This window comes from Bos javanicus, chromosome 16 (assembly GCF_032452875.1).
Source record: "Bos javanicus breed banteng chromosome 16, ARS-OSU_banteng_1.0, whole genome shotgun sequence".
NCBI lineage: Eukaryota > Metazoa > Chordata > Mammalia > Artiodactyla > Bovidae > Bos > Bos javanicus.
In genome coordinates this window covers 51478189-51498082 of record NC_083883.1, presented here as the reverse complement: position 1 = coordinate 51498082, position 19894 = coordinate 51478189, and the positions used below count along the sequence as shown (strand labels likewise).

Here is a 19894-nt window from a genome sequence, read left to right as displayed (position 1 = left end):
TGTATGTGAGTATGTGTGTGTACATGTGACCACAGGGCTATGTGTGTACATGCATGTGAGCACAGGTATATGAGTGTGTGTATGAGTGCGTGCATGCATGTGAGCACAGGTATATGTGAGTTTGTGTGTGTGCATGTGAGCACAGGGCTATGTGTGTACATGCATGTAAGCACAGGTGTATGTGAGTATATGAATGTGTGTGCATGCATGTGAGCACAGGTGTATGAGGCTGTGTATTGAGTGTGTACATGTGTGTGAACACAGGTGTGAGTATATGAGTGTGTGTGCATATGAGAACACATGTATGAGTGCATACATGAATGTGAGCACAGGTGTATGAGTGTGTGTATGAGTGTGTACATGCATGTGAGCACAGGTGTATGAGTGTGTGTATGAGTGTGTACATGTATGTGAACACAGGTGTATGTGAGTTTGTGTGTGTGCATGTGAGCACAGGGCTATGTGTGTACATGCATGTAAGCACAGGTGTATGTGAGTATATGAATGTGTGTGCATGCATGTGAGCACAGGTGAGTATGTGAGTGTGTCTGCATACATGGGGGTAGACAATGGGTCTCTGGTGGGGCAGCCCGGAGGACTGAGGGAAGCCAGGCCTGGGCCTCTCTTGGCTGCCCTGCAGGGCCAGGCAGGCCAGAGTCTCAGGAGGGAGGGAGGGGAGAGAACTCTGGGTGCTGTGCATGCAGCAGGTGGAGAGAGCTCGAGAGGGGCAGGTTGAGGTGGGGACAGCCAGATACCCTGGCTGAGGTCCCTGGGAGTGAGCGTGGAGTCTGCAGGTGGGTGAGGCCTGGCCAGGCGCCAGGACTCAGGGTAGCAGCCCCTCGTCCCTCACTGCCCAGTACCTCCCACTTTGACCACATGAGCGAGGTACCTTGGGGAGTCCAACGAACCCAAACTCCTGGGGCAGGAGGGAATGATTGCAGAGGCTGATTTGGGTCCTGATGGCCTCGTAGATGGTACAGTAGCCAAAGTCCAGCCCTGCGGGGCTGAGCTCCAGGTCCGAGGTGGTGACTACAGCATGGACAGTAAACCCCACGGGTTTGATCTGAAGTGCAGAGGGCAGGGCCATTAGGTCATTGCGGTCAGTTAGGGAAGTGTCTCCAAAACTGAGAAGAGCCCCAGTCCTGCTGTGAGCTGGCGGCTGACTCTGCACCTTTCACGGACACATCTGCTTCCTGTTGGCCTCAGCATGGCATGGGCAGCACAGGGGGGCAGGGGGCCGGAGGGTATGTGTGCACACACATGTGCATCTGTGCATCTGCTTGTCAGTGCATTGTGAGCTCACATGATGACATGTGTACCGAGGATGTGCACACCCTGGACACCTGGGTCTGGACTGTACGAACACGAGGGTCTGGGTGTCCCGGGGACAGCCCCACCCACCCAGGACAGCACTGGGGCCTCTTGGATCCACAAGCCCCTCCCTCTGTCTCCCCTGTGCAGGGGCTGCTAGGGCAAGACCGGAGGCCAGTGAAGATGGGCTCCAAGAGCCAGGCCAGAACAGCTCTGCTCCCCCAGGGTGCCCGGCATCCAGATGAGCCCCACACAGACCTGGTCAGCCACCCGGATAGTCATCGGGGCCTCCAGAACCCTGGTCTCCTTGTCAAAATACTTCCCTGCATCTTCTGGGAGGGAGTGTCTGCAAGAGACAGGGGGCACTTGAATGTTCTTTTCCCCTTTATATTTGAGAAATGACAAAAGGCTCAACTGTGAGGGTGCCAGAGTCATGGGGTACACAGAAGATCAGAAATACGGGAGCCTGGGGTTGGCTTCCTGCTGTGACTCAGGACCACCCCCCCCACCCGGGAGGAGCGGCGCCCTGCTGGGCACATCACCTGGGCAGGAACTTGAGCTGCACTGAGTAGGACGACAGGGCCTGGATGTAGCCAGTCTCAGGCAGGAGCTCCACGTGGCCCCGCAGCTCCTTGCACACCTCGAACTTTAGGCGCAACGCGGCCTTCGACCTGCAGCATCCAAGGGAGGGCCGGACAGCGACTTGAGGTCAGTCCTTGCCCCACAGGGCCCAGTGCACCCCCTCCAGGCACAGCCCTGCCGGGCACAGCCCCCACCCTCCAGCCCCACTGTCGGACAGGCTTCAGAGCCCTGCTCACAGGGGCAGGTTTTCCTGAAATGACATTGGCTGAGGAATCCTTACAAATAAAAACATCACAACTGAAAGTCACCCTGGTCAGTTTTTAGAACCTGAGTGTTTTCTGGGAAGCGCCTCACAGGCCGGGGGTCAGGGAGAGGGGGCCCTGTTCCTCCTGGAGTTCTGCCATTCCCCACTCAGGCACAGGCTCTCTTGCAGGACGCTCAGGAGGCCCCAGGTGGCCAGGCCTTGGCCTTGGTGACGGCAGCTTCCCCAATTTTTGTCCTTGCTTTCAACTCAGGACCAGCCGGAGAAAGCCAGGCGTGCCCCCAGTCAACCACGTGGGCCACAGCCCCATTAGGACACCCCCTCCCCACCTGCTCTCCAGTCTCCAGAAAGAGAGGCAGTGGGTGAGCTGCCCTAGGCCTGTTAAGGAGACCGCCCCTGGGCCATCAGGGACCCCAGGCCATGGTCCAGAGCCTCTCAGGCCTCCCGGTGTCTCCTTAACCGCCCGGGGTGATTCTCACAGTCCCTCTGCATGGGGAACCCAGGGCCGATCGGGACCCTGAGTGACCCATGGGCTCCTGAGATTGCAAAGGAAGGTCTCTCTTCTCTCAACTTTGACCTCTGGCCCCAGTGTCACCCAGCACTGAATGTCCCCTACCATGAAAGGTGTTCAGACTGGGCCCTCCCACCCTGGTTTCTGCTGAGGCTGGGTTCCCCTCGGGCAACTACAACCAGGGTCTTTGTGAACTCACTCCCTTGCTACCTCTGTACCCATAAAACTGGTAATAACATTGAATTCTAAAATCATTCAACAAACCTAAGAGGTCGAGTGCGTGCCTCAGGGGACAGGCTGAGAAAGCAGAGCTCCCGTGCTCCGTGTCCCCCCATCCAACCCAGGGGTGGACACACTTTGCGTTGAGGTAAACTGACCAGACCCTGTTAAACCCTGGTTTCCCAAACAATCCATCTGAAACCTGCTCCGAGACCCCAGCCTCCGGGAAAAGCAGGTCGCCTGATGTTTGCAGCACTGACATCTGGGGACCCAGCAGCCGGCAGGTGCCAGCCTAATTGCACCCAGGCTGACATCGCCCCCACTTCCGGAGAGAAGCAGGACCCTGGGTACAGCAGCTGGCCAAGTACAGGTGTGTTTGGTTAGTGAAGATCCACTAAGCTCTAACTGTTGGGTTTGCCTCTTTTTTCCACTTAATTGAACTTTAGTTAAAAAAAAAAAAGAAAGGGAGAGTAAAAAAGAAATGACAACCGTGGTGTCTGGACACCCTTGCAAAGCTCTGTGAATGAAACATGCTTCTTTTCTCAGAACTCCACCCATGTTCCTTCAGAGGACCAGCCCCCTCTTCTGTCTGTGTCTGCGAGGGGCCTGACCTGGTGTGCGGGGTGCCGACCCCCCCACAGACAGGGGTGATGACACCGATTTATCCTCACGGTCCTGGAAGTCAGGTCCAGACACCGTGTCCCAGGGCTGAAACCCAGCTGCAGGCAGGGCTGGTTCCCCCGGAGGCTCCACAGAGAACGCTCTCCTGGCTTTTCTGGTTTCTGGAGATGCCACGTCCCTTGGTTTGTGGCCCCTCTTCCATTTTCAAGGCCAGCAGCCCAGCAACTGTCAGCCTCTGTCTGACGCTGACCCTCAGGCTTCCATCCTATGACAGCTCTGGGGTCCCAGTGGGCTCTCAGGGCAATCCCTGGAGACCCCCCACCTTGAGGTATCGGATCTCACCCAGCCAGGGCTCACCGCGTGTGGACGAGGATCGAGTCCTGGTACAGCCGATCGTACATGCAGATCTTCAGGTCTACGTTGGGCTTTGGCACCCAGACAGGCACATCGATAGCCACGCCGACGACTTTGAAATATAACTGAATTTGAACACGAAAATCCAATAACACGCATGTTCATCAGCAGAGCAGACAGTGCTTGTGAGCGCTAACACAGAGCTCAGAGCATGATCTGTAATTCCTAAAAGTACCATGTGCCCAGTCGTGTCTGACTCTGTGCAACCCCAAGGACTGTAGTCCGCCAGGCTCCTTTGTCTATGGGATTTTCTCCAGGCAAGAATACTGGAGTGGTTTGCCATGGCCTTCCCCAGGGGATCTTCTAAACCCAGGGACAGAACCTGTCTCTTGCATCTCCTGCACTGGCAGGCGGGTTCTTTACCGCTAGTGCCACCTGGGAAGTCCCAGCTGTTACAAGTATTGGAAGGTTAATAATTACACTAGCCATTGGGACTTCCCTGGTGGTCCAGTGGCAAGACTATGCACTCCCAGTGTGGGGGATCCGGGTTGGATCCCTGGTCAGAGAACTAGATCTCACATGCCACAATTAAGACCTGTTGCAGCCAAATAAATATTAAAAAAAAATTAAACTAACCATGTTTTTGAGATCTATGGCAGTTTTCACATTAGATCATTTTTTTTTGTTGTTAATGAGCAGAGCTCTGTTTATTTTTGGATCATGCTCTGAGGCATGTGGGATCTTAGTTCCCTGACTAGGAACTGAACATTGGCAGTGAGAGCTCAGCATCCTAACCACTGAACCTAACCACTGAACTTCCTAACCAGGGAAGTCCTTCACGTCATATAATTATTTTAAAAAGTCTTTATTGGATTTGTTACAATTGGATTTATTGCTTCTGTTTTATGTTTTGGTGTGTTTTTTTTGGCCACGAGGCATGTGAGATTTTAGTTCCCTGATCAAGGGTCAAACCCCACACTCCCTGCATTGGAAGGTGGATTCTTAACCACTGGACCACCAGGGAGGTCCCCATATCATATAATTTAAATAATCCTGTTTATTTTCAAAATTTTTAAACATGAGAAGGTAGACTTGTACAATGGGTTTTCACAAACGTGTCATGCAGCTTCCTAAATATCCACATTTTTAGCGGTTTAGAAAAACCCTTTTGCTACAAAATCGTGTGTCACACAGGCTGTGCACATGGCCAACACAGATGGAAGCTCAGGTCTCTCAAGGGCCCAGACACAGAGGTGTTTCTCCCTGCAGTCAGACCCCGAGTCCTGGTCTCAGAGCTGGGCTTTGTGGGTGTCTTGCCAGGTGAGTGTGTGCACAGCAGCCCCCCCAGGGTAGCGCCAGGGACCGCCAACCCACAAGACTGTGTGGGGGGCATTCCTTCCTACCACCTGCAGGACTGTGACCTCAGAACACAGCTGGACCAGATCCGAGGCCACTGGGTCACTGAAACACAGCCCATTTCCAGGGCCAGAGACAGACCAGACAGAATAAACAGAAAGCAGGTCCAGGGAGATGGAGCTGCTGGGGCAGTTGGGAGAGGGTTTGAGGACAAAGGCAACCTCTTCTGTCAGAGGCAGCAGGGGTGGGCTGGGGCAGTGGCTGAGAGGCTCAGAGGCCCCAAGCAGCATCCTGGCGGCAGGGCCAGGCAGGTCACAGAGAGGCCGGTCTTGCCAGCACCTGAATCAGCTCCAGGCGAGCAGATGGACTCAGGGGGTGACACGTGACAAATGAGGGTGAAGGAAGACCCAGGCCTCGGAGTTCAGACTTCCACGAAGGAGGGCAAGGAAGCCCCCATCTACAGCAGAGCCAGCAGGGTGGGAAAGAGAGGCCTGGACATGGGAGGGGGGCTGTCCTCGTGGGAAGATGGCAGCAGTGCCCCCAGACCCCTGGATGGGAAGGGGCTGCAGGCTGGCAGATTCCAGACCTGTCATAAGGGGCCTGGTCTCAGGAAAACAGGCAGGCAGGATGGGGAGCCCATACCCATGCTCACCCAAGGAGGCTGAGAGCTGCACAGTGGCTGCGTGTGTGTCCCCAATTCTGGTTGGGAGAGGTCAGTGCGTGGGGAGCAGTCAAGGTGTTCACTGCCTGCCTCACTCAGCAGGGCCCCCATGGGCTGGCACATGCTTGATTCAAAGTCACAGCCCCAGCCAGGCTGTCCTCTCTTGAGTGGTCGGTTACCCAGCACTGGCCCGTGTTCCTTCCCGTCACAGAGCAGGGGCTCTGTGGGGTCCTGTAGGGTACCAGGGGGCTCCATGGGGTCCTGTAGGGTTCTCTGAGGCTCTGTGGAACTCCAATTGGTACTACTGACAGGGGGCAGTGTGAGTATTGTGGAACACTATGGGGTACTGTAGGGCACGGCCCATTCCTTGGGGTTTCTGTTCAAACAAATGAGTGTCTTGTCTCAAATCTCTGGCCGCTGAATAGGAATCATGGCAGAGCAGAGACTTCCGAAGCAGTGAGGAGAGGACAGTGCAGTGAGCACAGATGCATCAACTGGTCACCCCTGGAAAGAGATCACCTGCCCGGAAACATGGACCATGGTGTCAGGTCAGAACTCCTAAAGCAGTGGCAGTAGGTTCAGAGGAGATTCTAATAATTCCAGTGAAACTTAAGTGTTATGGAGACACTGAAGGCCAAGAAAGAGGGTCAATAAGACGGACACAATGTCACACTGTATTTCGGTCATAAGGAAGTGCTGGCCGAGTGTCCTGCTGGGCACAGTCTGTCCTGGAGGGTTTTCCTCTTCCATTTAAGAAGTAGAAAGTCATGTGGGATTTGGGGGCTGAAAGTGGAGGGGACTGTTCATGGAATGGAAAGTAGAATTTCCAAATAACAGGAAGAAAAGGAATAAGTAGCAACTTGATTAAACCAACCAAAACAAGAAAATTGAAAGTGAGGAAATAATATCATAAAATGAATAGTCAATACAACTAATGGAAGAAGTAAAACAAAGTGTGTCAGTGTTTTGGAGATTAATTCTTTGTCATTTGTAGTAACAGTGGTGAGAATGGACACTCTTGTCTTGTTCCTGATTTTAGAGGTAATGCTTTCAATTTTTTGAGAAATGTCTGTTTAGCTCTTTTGCCCACTTTTTGATTGGGTTGTTCATTTTTCTGGTATTGAGCTGCATGAGCTGCTTGCATATTTTGGAGATTAAGTGTGTCAGTATTATGCTGTGAACACACTGGAGTGTCCCCATAAAGGCAGACAGCATTAGTTGGATCCATAGAAAAAACCTGGCTCCTTAAAATACATACAGAGTAAAAAAAGGATGAATATGGGAGGGGACACAGGGAAATGAGGCTAAGGGGAAGCAGAGGAGAGCAGGGTGGCTCTATCATTATCGTGGGAGCAGCTGTTGTTAGAGATGTCTGAGCAGCAGGGGGGAAGAGGTCTGTTTGGTTCTGGCGGAAGGCATAGTTTACTATAAGAAAACAACCACAAACCCTCATGCATCAAACAATAAGGCAGTTGTACAGAGCCCTCTGTGAGGCATGTAAGGAGAACTTGTCAAAGGTTGGGTCACAGGGAAGGTGGACATGCGGAAGGAACATGGAGGGATGCCAAAGCACCTTGAAAGAGAGGAATGGAGCTGGAGGATTCACCCTTTCTGACTCCAGACTATACTGCAAAGCTACAGTCATCAAAACTGCATGGCACTGGTGCAAAAAACAGGCACACAGACCAATGGAACAGGATAAAGAGCCCAGAAATAAACCCATGTACCTATGGTTACCTAATTTATGACAAAGGAGAAAAGAACATACAATGGAGAAAAGACAGTCTCTTTAATAAATGGTGCTGGGAAAACTGGACAGCTACAAGTAAAAGAGTGCAATTAGAACATTCTCTAACACCACATCAAAAATAAACTCAAAATGGACTAAATTCCTAAATATAAGACCAGAAACCATTAAACTTCTAGAAGAAAACATAGGCAGGACACTCTTTGCCATAAATTGCAGCAATATTTTTTTGGATTTGTGTCTGAAGGCAAAGGAAATAAAAGCAAAAACAAACAAATGGGACTTAATGAAGCATAAAAGCTTTTGCACAGGAAAGGAAACCATTGAGAAAACTGAAAAGACAAAACAAAAACCAAAAAAACAAAAAAAACCATGAAAAGATAACCTACTGAATAGGAGAAAATGTTTGCAAATGATATGACTGATAAGAGATTAATATCCAAAATATAGGGTTGGCCAGAAAGTTCCTTTGGTTTTTCTGTAATATAGGCCCCATATGGTTGGGTGGATGGAAGGTGGAGGGCGGGACCCCATGCCTGGGGAGCAGCATGGTACTCACAGTTGGGCACTGCTGATTCTTAAACACAACCTTGAAACTGTTCTGGACCGTTCCCGGGACAATCGGGGTGAAGATGACGGGCACCTTGATGGAGCTGAAGGGGCCTATGTCCCCCTCTGTTGTCTGCAGGGAAGAGAGGCGGAAGGCTGGTCAGCCTTCACATTCTGGACAGGTACCTCCCATGGCCTCACCATGGCCAATCACTGTGTGGTGGGAGGTGGCAGCAGCCATGTGTGCACTTGCTCTCCTGATGACCCGGGCCTTGCACACACACGTGAACACACATGAATGCACACACATGCACACATGTGGACACACACACACATGGACACACACACATGTACCACATGGACACTTGTGCACACACACGTGGACCCCACCCCCACCCCTGCTGCTCTGGCTAGTGAGGCCCCACACGGAAGTCTCCTCTGTGCTCAACAGGGGCACCCAGGCCTGCCTCTTTGGCTCTGGGTCTGACCTAGCCCAGTTGGGGATGGGGTGGCCAGATACGGGCTGAGATAGCTAATCGCCCAGAGGCTACAAGTCCGATGACCAGACTAGTCTCATCCAGCTCTAGTCAGATGGACAGGCCATCCCAGGGCTGGAGGAAGGCAGGCCTTGCTGACCTCTCCCAGCGAGAACTCCATCTGTTCCTCATTGGGAGGTATAGTCATGATGGTGGTCAAGGTCACGCCCTCTGATTCTGGAAGAGAAGGGGGTTCACAGGTGAGGCTGGCCAGGCCAGGAGAGCTGGGGCACCAGGGCCCCTTCCTCTCCCAGACCAGGTGCTGTCCTGGAGTCTGTGGAGGCCACCCCAGCCCTCCTGAACAGATACCTCATCCTGACAATATCACGTGCTGCCCTCCCACCTGTCCCCAGGGCTGGCGAGGGCCCTCACAGGGGGCACCCTGACTCAGGCAGGGCCCCCACCCTTCCCCCTGACCCAGGTCTGCAAAGAAGGGCCACTTGGTGGCACAGGAGGACCAGAGTGGAGTGGGGTTGTGCCCCAGGCCTGGGCAGGGTGTCCTGACCCTTCTGCGCCAGGACAGGGGTCACAGGGCTGTAGGGTCAGTGCAGGTAGACAGCCTGGCTCGTTGGCACAAGAGGCTGTCACTGTGGCCCCAGGTTCACGTGGATGTGTTTCCACTCTCACAGCTCCCATGGCCATCTCCTGCATGGGGGCCTTGGGAACTCAGGGACCCCCAACTTCAATGCCATGTACGGTCCCAGGCCTGGGGTTTCTTGGGTGGACTCAGATAGTGGTCACTGTGGCTTCTGGAGTGGGAGGCCTAGGTGGGAGAAGGTCCTGAGTTGCTCAAAATGGCCTAAGAGCAGCATGTCTGAGAGAGGACAGCAGAGAAACATGGGGAAGCTAAGTGGACCATCTGAGGCTTTGCTTCAAGGCAGGAGGAGCTGAAAGTGGACTCGAGACGTTTGTATTAAGAGGAGAAAATGGTAGAAAGCTGTGTGAGGGCTGGGCCCGGTGGGGTGGGGGGGAGGATGGGGGGCCAGGCTGGGGTGGTAGGGGGAGGGGGGCTGCCAAGTCCTGGAAAGGTAACACAGTACCCCCTCCAGCCTGTTTTCACAGTTGTTTGGCCTTGTCTGTGTGGACGTGCTCTAAGTGGCTCCTGGAATCTGTTCTCTGGGGCCCTCTGACCCAACCCGTAGGCCCTCTGCCCATCACATGGCTGGGACTCAGGGAACCTGTGCCAAGGAGCCCAGGGCTGTATGCTGAGCGCAGGCCATGGGCCCAGCTCACCGATGGGGTGCCCCTCCTCCTGCTCCTTCACGTCCAGCTTTCCAGACTCCTTCTGGCTTGGTACATCTGTAGGAGATGACTCATTGCCCTCCATCTGATGCTCAGAAAAACTGGTGGTGAATTTATCATACAAACTTTTGTCTTCATACGTGAAGGTACTACTCTGAAAAGAGAACATGATACCTTTAGTGCAGTCCATTTGCCTTTCCCATTAGCTATCCAGATCCACCATCCCTGAGGTGCCACGCTGAGAACCCGGCCATGATCTGGGCTGGGGACCACGGGCTCCTGCATGACCCCCTTGGCAGCTCTCCATTGACCTGTGCTGAGTTTGCCTGGAGCTCAGGGCCTCCTCTAACGCAGGTGGTTTCCTCCTCAGCCCCTTCCTAGAGACTCTGCACACAGGCATGGGGCCGAGTTCCTCCAGGACACCTGCTGCTCTCCACTGTGAGCTTGGGCACCCCCCAGGCTCCAGCCCAGGGCTCTCCTGGCTTTGGCCCAGACCCCTGCAGGCTGAGAACAGGCTGGCTTCTTCTCTGCTCCTTTCCAAGAGGCCACTGACCCGCAGGCCTCTCCCCTGGGCTCAGGAACAGACTGACTGAGTGCCTGCTGCGTGTGACTCAGGGTCCATGGGGGACCTGCAGGGCATTGTCCTGGTGGAGCTGCCGTCCAGCTGCTCAGACACCCACTGAGACACAGAGCCAGTACCCGTGGAGAGCCTGAGGGCCGGGCCACTTGTCCTCCCTCCATAAGCCTGGCTCCTGCACCCCCTCTTCCCTCATCATCCCATGCTCTGGGTTCACACCCCAGTCCCAACCTCTGTTGCAGCAGCTGGCCCATGTTGCTGTTCAGGGTACCTCTGCCTTCTCCCTCTCCAGGGGAGACCCTTCCAGGACCTTTGCTGAAACCCCTTAATGCAGCAGAGAAAACAGACTAAGTGCTTCTTATAGGAAAGTTTCAACTAATGTATTTTGAGGCAAACTTTCTCTCTCTGTGCTCACCCCCAAATGACCACCACACCCCTTCCCTGACCACTGGCTGTTTTAGAAGTTGTCTCCATGGATGGGGTCCCTCCTGTTTCTGTTTCCTTGGCAGCACATGCACAGCCTTCCCATGAGAGGACCAGGGCCTCCCTCATACTTTTGAGAGAGATGCGGGTGCAGGGCAGGGTTTGCTGAGCTTTTCAGCCTGAGGGGTCTGGGATGCCCCTACTCTGAGAATGCTTGTCCACTGCCTTGCCAACACACGTGACAGGGGACAGTGTCCTGCTGCCAAGGTGTGCTCCCTACAGAGTTCGAGCACTTCCAGATGGACTGGAGGCTGTCCTGCCACCCCTCCTCATCCTGCTCACATCAATAGGCTCCTTTGACTCATGGCCCACTTCACACTCATGGGACTGTATCTTGGGGCAGGAGATACCACGCGCTGCCCTTGGCTGAGCAGCCACAGCATTGACCAGGAGCAGCGGCACACTCACTAATTTTAGGACCGACTGGGAGGTGTCCATCTCACAAGTCTCTGATGCCAGAAGAAATCTGAACTTGGTGCCCAAGCCCCCAGTGTTGGTCAGCGTGATGGTCCGGATTGCAGTCTCACCCACTGTGTAGCTGCCAAAGTCGATGAGCTTCTTGTCGAGGGACAGCTGTCAGAAGACCTTGAGTGAGCCAGGGTGACCACAGCAGGTCTCCTCTCCCACCTGCCACCCCACAGCCGAGGGGACACGGAGCTCTGACCCCATTCCCACACTCATGGATAAGGTCTGCATCTGGCTCCATGGGGGAGAGGAAAGGTCTCTGCACTGTCCACGAACACAATTCACATGCCAGAAATCATAAACTCGTGTATTGATCATGACATTGGGGAGCACCTGAGTCCAATTTTTAAAAAATCAAGCCAGCTAAAAAGAAGTGAGCTATCAAGCCATAAAAAACATGGAGCAACCTTAGATGTGTATAGCTACATAAGTGAAAGAAGTCTGTTTAAAAAGTTTTCAAACTGTATGATTCCAACTATACAGCATTCTGGAAAAGGCTAAAAAAATTCAATGGTTGTATATTAATAAAAGATTCACCATAGCAGGAAGATATAACAATTATAATCACTTATGCATCTGGCAGACTATCAAAAGTACATGAAGCAAGAACTGAGGAAACTGAAGGAGAAATATAGCTCTACAATACTCTTCTCACAATGAACAGAACAACCAGACAGAAGATAAGTAAGGAAATACAGAACTTGAGCAGCACAATAAACCACGGGATCTAACAGATGCACGCAGAACACTTCACCCAACAACAACACATATGTTTTTGTCAGGTGCACACAAGACATTTTCCAGGATTGACCATAAGTTAGGCCACAAAAGACTCAACAGACTTTAAAAGAGAGATATCATACAAAGTATCTTCTCTGACCACAACAGAATACAGCTAAAAATCAAAAACATAAAGAAAACAAGAAAATTCACAAAAGTATGGAAATTAAGCAAAAAATCAAAGAAGAAATCACAAGAGAAATTATAAAATAACTAGAGATGAATGAAAACAAAAGCACAATACACCAAAACTCATGGGATGCAGTGGAAGGGTCACTGAAGGGGAAATTTATAGCTATAAAAACTGACATTAATAAATAAGACAGATTTAAAACAAACAATTTATGTTTACAACTCAAGAAATTAGGAAAAGAACAAACTAAACTCCAAAACTAGCAGACAAAATAAAATAAGGATCAGAGCAGAGATAAAGTAGACAATAGAAAAATAGTAGAGAAAATTAATGAAACCAAAAGTTGGTTATTCAAAAAGATCAACAAAATTGACAAACTTTTGCCTACACGGACTAAGAAAATAAAGACTCAAAGTAGTAAAATCAGAAATGAAAATGGGGACATTAATACTGATTCTGCAGAAGTAAAAAGGATTCTAAGAAAGTACATGGGCTTCCCTTATGGCTTAGCTGGTAAGAATCCACCTGCAATGCGGGAGACCTGGGTTTGATCCCTGGTTTTGATCCCTGGGTTGGGAAGATCCCCTGGAGAAGGGAAAGGCTACTCACTCCAGTATTCTGGCCTGGAGAATTCCATGGACTGTACAGTCTATGGGGTCGCAAAGAGTTGGACATGACTGAGAGACTTTCACTTTCATTTCAAGAGAGTACTACCCTTGTACCAACAAACTGGATAACCCAGAATTCCTAGAAACACAAAAACCTTCCAACACTAAACCACAAAGAAATAAGACAATTTGAATAGACCTATAACTAGTAAGAAGACTGGTTCCGCAATAAAACATTTCCTGACAAGGCCCTGACCTGATGATCAAAATGTGCATCGCAGGGTCCCAGGAGGAGGACAGAAAAGGGCTGGGGGAATATTTAAAAAAAACAATGGCCGAAAAAGAGGGGCAATCGACAGTAACACATTAATAGTGGGGGACTTTAACATCCCACTTACACCAAAGGACAGATCATCAAAACAGAGAATCAATAAGGAAACACAAACCTTAATGAAACATTAGTTCAAGAGGACCTAATTGATATATTCAGGACTTTCCATCCAAATGCAGAAGAATATGCTCTCAAGTGCACATGGAACCAGGATAGACCGCATCTTGGGCCACAAATCAAGACTCAGTGAATTTAAGAAAACTGAAATTGTTACCAAGTATTTTCTCTGATCACAACGCTGTAAGACTAGATATCAACTACAGGAAAAAAAACTGCAAAAAACAAACTCATGGAGATTAAACAATACATTACTAAATAACAAAGAGGTTACTGAAGAAATAAGAAGGGAAATCAAGATTCCTAGAAACAAATGACAATGAAAACACAAGGACCCAAAATCTATGGGATTCAGCAAAAGCAGCTCTAAGAGGGAAATTTACAGCAATACAATCCTACCTCAAGAAACAAGAAAAGCATCAAATAGACAACCTAACTCTACATCTAAAGCAGCTGGAAAAAGAAGAACAAAAAACCCCAATGTCAGCTGCTGCTGCTGCTAAGTCGCTTCAGTCGTGTCCGACTCTGTACAACTCCATAGACGGTAGCCCACCAGGCTCCCCGTCCCTGGGATTCTCCAGGCAAGAACACTGGAGTGGCTTGCCATTTCCTTCTCCAATGCATGAAATTGAAAAGTGGAAGTGAAGTTGCCCAGTCGTGTCCAACTCTTCGCGACCCCATGGACTGCAGCCCATTAGGCTCCTCCGTCCATGGGATTTTCCAGGCAAGAGTACTGGAGTGGGGTGCCATCGCCTTCTCCAATGTCAGCAGAAGGAAATAAATCATAAATTTCAGAGCAGAAATAAAGGAAAAAGAAATGAAGGAAATACTAGCAAAGATTAATAAAACTAAAATCTGGTTCTTTGAGAAGATAAACAAAATTGACAAACCACTAGCCAGACGCATCAAGAAAAAAGAGGGAGAAAAGTCAAATCAACAAAATTAGAAATGAAAAAGGAGAGGTTAAAACAGACAACACAGAATACAAAGGATCATAAAAGAATATTATGAGCAACTGTATACTAACAAAATGGACAACCTAGAGGAAATGCACAGATCATTAGAAAAGTTCAACCTCCCAAGACTGAACCAGGAAGAAATAGAAATTATGAACAAACCAATTACAAACACTGAAATCCAAACAGTGATTAAAAATCTCCCCAAAAACAAAAGCACAGGACCAGATGACTTCACAGTGGACATCTGTAAAACATTTAGAGAAGAGCTAATGCCTATTTTTCTGAAACTCTTCCAAAAAACTGCAGAGGATGGAACACTTCCAAACTCATTCTATGAGGCCCCCATCACCCTGATACCAAAACCAGGCAAAGACAACACAAAAAAAGAAAATTATAGGCAAATATTACTGATGAACATAGATGCAAAAATCCCCCCAAAAAATTTAGCAAACATAATTCGACAACATGTTAAAAAGCTCATACACCATGATCAAGTCAGGTTTATTCCAGGGATGCAAGGATTCTTCAATATACACAAATCAATCAATGCAATACACCGTATTAACAAACTGAAATATATAAACCATATGATCATCTCAATAGATGCAGAAAAAGACTTCGACAAAATTCAGCACCCATTTATGGTAAAAAACGCTTCAAAAAATGGGCATAGAAGGAACCTCGACGTAGTAAAGGCCATATATGATAAGCCCAAAGCAAACATTATTTCCAATGGTGAAAAACTAAAAGCATTCCCTCCAAGATCAGGAACAAGACAAGGGTGTCCACTTTCACCACTATTATTAAACATAGTTTTGGAAGTTCTAGCTATGACAATTAGAGAAGAAAAAGAAATAAAAAGAATCCAGATCAGAAATGAAGAAGTAAAACTCTCATTGTTTGCAGATGACATGATACTATACATAGAAAACCCAAAAGAAACTATCAGAAAATTACTAGTGAATTCAGCAAAGTCACAGAATACAAGGTCAATCCACAGAAATCACTTGTATTCCTATACACTAACAATGAAAAATCAAAAAGAGAACTTGAGGAATCAATCCCATTCACCACTGCAACAAAAAGAATAAAATTTCTAGGAATAAACCTACCTAAGGAGACAAAAGAACTGTATATGGAAAAGTATAAGACACTGATGAAGGAAATCAAAGATGGCATAAACAGATGGAGAGATAGTCCAAGTTCCTGGGTAGGAAGAATCAATATTGTGAAAATGACTATACTACCAGATGCAATCTACAGATTCAATGAGATCCCTATCAGATTACCAATGGCATTTTTCACAGAACTAGAACAAAAATTTTCACAATTCATATGGAAACACAAAAGATCCTGAATAGCCAAAGCAGTCTTGAGAAAGAAGAATGGAACTGGAGGAATCAAACTTCCTGACTTCAGATTATACTACAAAGCTACAGTCATTGAGACAGTATGGTACTGGCACAAAAACAGAAATATAGACCAATGGAACAAGATAGAAAGCTCAGAAATAAACCCATGAACCTATGGGTGCCTTATATTTCACAAAGGAGGCAAGAATATACAATGGGGCAAAGACAGCCTCTTCAATAAGTGGTGCTGGGGAAACTGGACAGCTACATGTAAAAGAATGAAATTAGGACACTTCCTAACACCACACACAAAGATAAACTCAAAATGGATTAAAGACCTAAAGTAAAACCAGAAACTATAAAACTCTTAGAGGAAAACATAGGCAGAACACTTGCTGACACAAATCAAAGCAAGATCCTCTATGACCCACCTCCTAGATTAATGGAAATAAAAACAAAAGTAAACAAGTGGGGCCTGATTAAACTTAAAAGCCTTTGCACAACAAAGGAAACTAAAAGCAAGGTGAAAAGACAACCCTCAGAATGGGAGAAGGTAACAGCAAATGAAACAACTGAAAAAGGATTAGTTTCCAAAATATACAAGCAACTCGTACAACTCAATACCAGAAAAACAAACAATCCCACCAAAAAGTGGGGAAAAGACCTAAACAGACATTTCTTCAAAGAAGAAATACAGATGGCTAACAAACACATGAAAAGATGCTTAACATCGCTCATTATGAGAGAAACTCAAATCAAAACTACAATGAGATATCACTCCACACTGGTGAGAATGGCCATCATCAAAAAGTCTGCAAACAATAAATGCTGGAGAGGGTGTGGAGAAAAACGAATCCTCTTGCACTGTTGGTAGGAATGTAAATAAATATCATATACTGACACATACATATGGAATCTAAAAAGATGGTACTGATGAATTTATTTTCAGAATAGCAATGGCGAAACAGACATATGAAATTTACAATACCATATGTAAAATAGATAGCCAATGGGAATTTGCTGTGTGACTCAGGGAACTCAAACAGGGGCTCTGTGACAGGCTGAAGGGCCGGATGGGGCCAGATGGGAGGGAGGTTCAGGAAGGAGAGGACATGGGTGTACCTAAGGCTGACTCTTGTTGATGTATGAGGGAAAACCACAAGATTCTGAAAAGCAATTATCCTTCAATTAAAAAAGTTTTTTTAAAAATGGTTGAAAGCTCCCCACCTTCGATGAAAGACATGATTACAAACACCCAAGAAGTTCAATAACCTCTGAGAAGGATGAACTCAAAGAGACTCGTGCTGAGACACCTTGTAATCAGACCGTTAAAGGCTAGAGAAAAAGTGAGAACCTTGAAAGCAGGAGGAGAGAAATGATGTGTCACACACAAGGGAGCCTCAGTAAGATCATGGCAGATTTCTCAACAAACACCTTGGAGGACAGAGGGCCAGGAGCCGATCTGCTCCAGGAAGAAAAATGTCAGTCGAGAATCCTAAATTTTCAAGAGTGTCCTTCAGGGGCTTCCCTGGTGGCTCAGTTGTAAAGAATCGCCTGTCAATGCAGGAGACAAGGGTTCAATGCCTGGTCCGGGAAGATCCCACATGCCACGGAGGAACTAAGCCCATGCACCACGACTACTGAGCCAGTGTTCTAGAGCTGCAACTGCTGAGCCCACGTGCCACAACTACTGAAGCCTGCACTCCTGGAGCCCTCGCTCCACAAGAGAAACCGCCACAATAAGAAGCCTGAGCGCCCCAACGAACAGTAGCCCCCAATTACTGTAACTAGAGGAAAAAGCCTGCAGAGCAACGAAGACCCAGCATAGGCAAAGATAATTAAATAAATGAAATCATTAAAAAAAAAAAAAAAAACTGTCCTTCAAAAGACAGGCCCAGATGGACAAGAGCTGCAGGAGTTCTGCCTGCAGGAAATGCCCCAGCTAGTCGCGCAGGCGAGAGGAAAGGACCCCAGAGAGTAACCTCAGGCTCTGGAAAGGAAGACACACAGTGCTGGTGTCAAAGTCATGATGGTTTGTAACAGCAATTTTAGTTTCCTACATGATTTAAGATGCTAACACAGTCTTTTAAAAAGCATTTTTTAGCCTAAAAGCTGGTGTTATTATAACTTTGGTTTATAACTCCACATTTTGTTTTCTATAGAACTAAGAAACTGATGTATCTACCAATTTCTGTTTATGTTACTGGATGCGCAAGTAATACAAGTAATTTTGTGACATCAACAACTGAACCGAGTGGGACAACGCTATAAAGGAGTGGAGCTTTCATGAGCTGTTAATGTCAGACTGATACAAACCCAGATAGGATAGTTGTGACTTTAGGATGCTAAATGTAATCCCACCACAAAGAAGATACACAGAAGGGGATGAAAAAGGAATCTGAGCATTTCACAACGTAAGGTCAGTTCAACATAAAGATGACAGCACTGCAGGAGATGAGGGACAAAAGAACTTGCAGGGCATGAAAACAAATAGCAAAACACCAGGAGCAGAGCCCCCCGCAGCACTGAGCCTCAGAAGTTCCGACACAGACTGCAGCACGGACGGCCCTGGAGGGCACTGCACTCCGTGAAAGAAGCTGTTCATAAGAGGAGACATGCCCTGTGATCCCACTTACATAAGGTACTTAAAGTCATCAGGTTCACAGAGACAGAAAGGAGAATGGAGGGTGCCAGGGGCTGGGGGAGGGTGGGGAGCGAGCATTTAATAAGGAGAGCTCTAGTTTTGCAAGATGAAGACTCTGAGATAGACGGTGGTGAGGGCTCAGAGCGCTGTGAATGTATGGAATACCCCTGGGCTGTGCACTTACAGCCAGTTAAGATGTATATCTATGCCATGTGCGGTGCTGGTGGTGGTATAGTCCCTAAGCCGTGTCCAACTCTTGCGACCATGGACGATAGCCTGCCAGGCTCCTCCGTCCATGGGATTTCCTACACATGCCATGTCTAGGTATGTATTTTACTAGAGTTAAAGCCTGAAAGAAAAGAGACTTAAGAGCTTAATAATCAAATGCAATATGTGAGCTTGATTGTATCTCAGCTCAAAAAACCACAGTTATATAAGGTGGTCTGGGGACAACTCAGTACATTTGAATATGGACTGGGTGGGAGGTGATGACTAGGAATGTGGTTAATTGTATTTGAGATGCTGATGTTTTATAAGGATGGGTATTGAGCAATAGGAAATTGCTGCTTCATTCTGAAGTGGGCCAGGTAAGCAGATAGACAGACAGAAGAAGTGGCAAATGTTGACAGTGACTGGATTCAGGAAGTGATTATATGGATATTCTTTCTGCTTTTCATTAATACAAAAATTTTCTTAATTAAAAGAAAATATCAATTCCATGTAACAAAGGAGATTACAAACAAAATGAAAAAGCAGCTCATGGAATGGAAGAAAATCATTACAAATCACATTGATAAGAAGTTGATATCCAAAATATGTAAAGAATTCACACAACTGAATAGCAAAAATACAAACCAACCCAAACAATATGATTTAAAAATAGACAGAGGAATTGAATAGATATTTTCCCTAACAAGACATACAAATGGCCAACATGCACACGAAAGGTCCTCATGAAAGTATCACTGATCAGCAAGGAAATGCACATCAAAACCACAGCTCCCTGTTGTCTTATATCGTTAGAACATCGTTGCTGTTTAATTGCTGAGTTGTGTCTGACTCTTTGCAACCCCAAGGACTGTACCCTGCCAGGCTTCTCTGTCCATGGGATTTCCCAGGCAAGAATACTGCAGTGGGTTGCCACTTCCTTCTCCAGGGGATCTTCCCAACCCAGGGATCGACCCTGCATCTCCATGTCTCCTGCATTAGCAGGCAGATTCTTTACTACTGAACCACCAGGGAAGCCATACCATTAGAATGCTGCTGCTGCTGCTAAGTCACGTCAGTCATGTCCGACTCTGTGCGACCCCATAGACGGCAGCCCACCAGGCTCCCGTCCCTGGGATTCTCCAGGCAAGAATACTGGAGTGGGTTGCCATTTCCTTCTCCAATGCATGAAAGTGGAAAGTGAAAGGGAAGTTGCTCAGTCATGTCCAACTCTTAGCGACCCCATGGACTGCAGCCTACCAGGCTCCTCCATCCATGAGATTTCCC

The 19894-nt window shown here is 48.1% G+C and overlaps 1 protein-coding gene across 8 annotated transcripts in view; it reads right to left on the bottom strand.

Annotated features, from left to right (window-relative positions):
* CFAP74 (cilia and flagella associated protein 74) overlaps nt 1-19894 on the bottom strand; it is an 89887-nt gene that overhangs the window by 22004 nt on the left and 47989 nt on the right. For all 8 annotated transcript variants that reach the window (XM_061383015.1, XM_061383013.1, XM_061383011.1 and 5 more), the window contains 8 exons: nt 11420-11584; nt 9943-10105; nt 8810-8886; nt 8184-8306; nt 3864-3985; nt 1854-1982; nt 1570-1657; nt 890-1063 (listed from right to left, as the gene is read on the bottom strand). In XM_061383015.1, the coding sequence (XP_061238999.1) occupies nt 890-1063; nt 1570-1657; nt 1854-1982; nt 3864-3985; nt 8184-8306; nt 8810-8886; nt 9943-10105; nt 11420-11584 (1041 nt within the window). The remainder of the gene's footprint in view (nt 1-889; nt 1064-1569; nt 1658-1853; nt 1983-3863; nt 3986-8183; nt 8307-8809; nt 8887-9942; nt 10106-11419; nt 11585-19894) is intronic.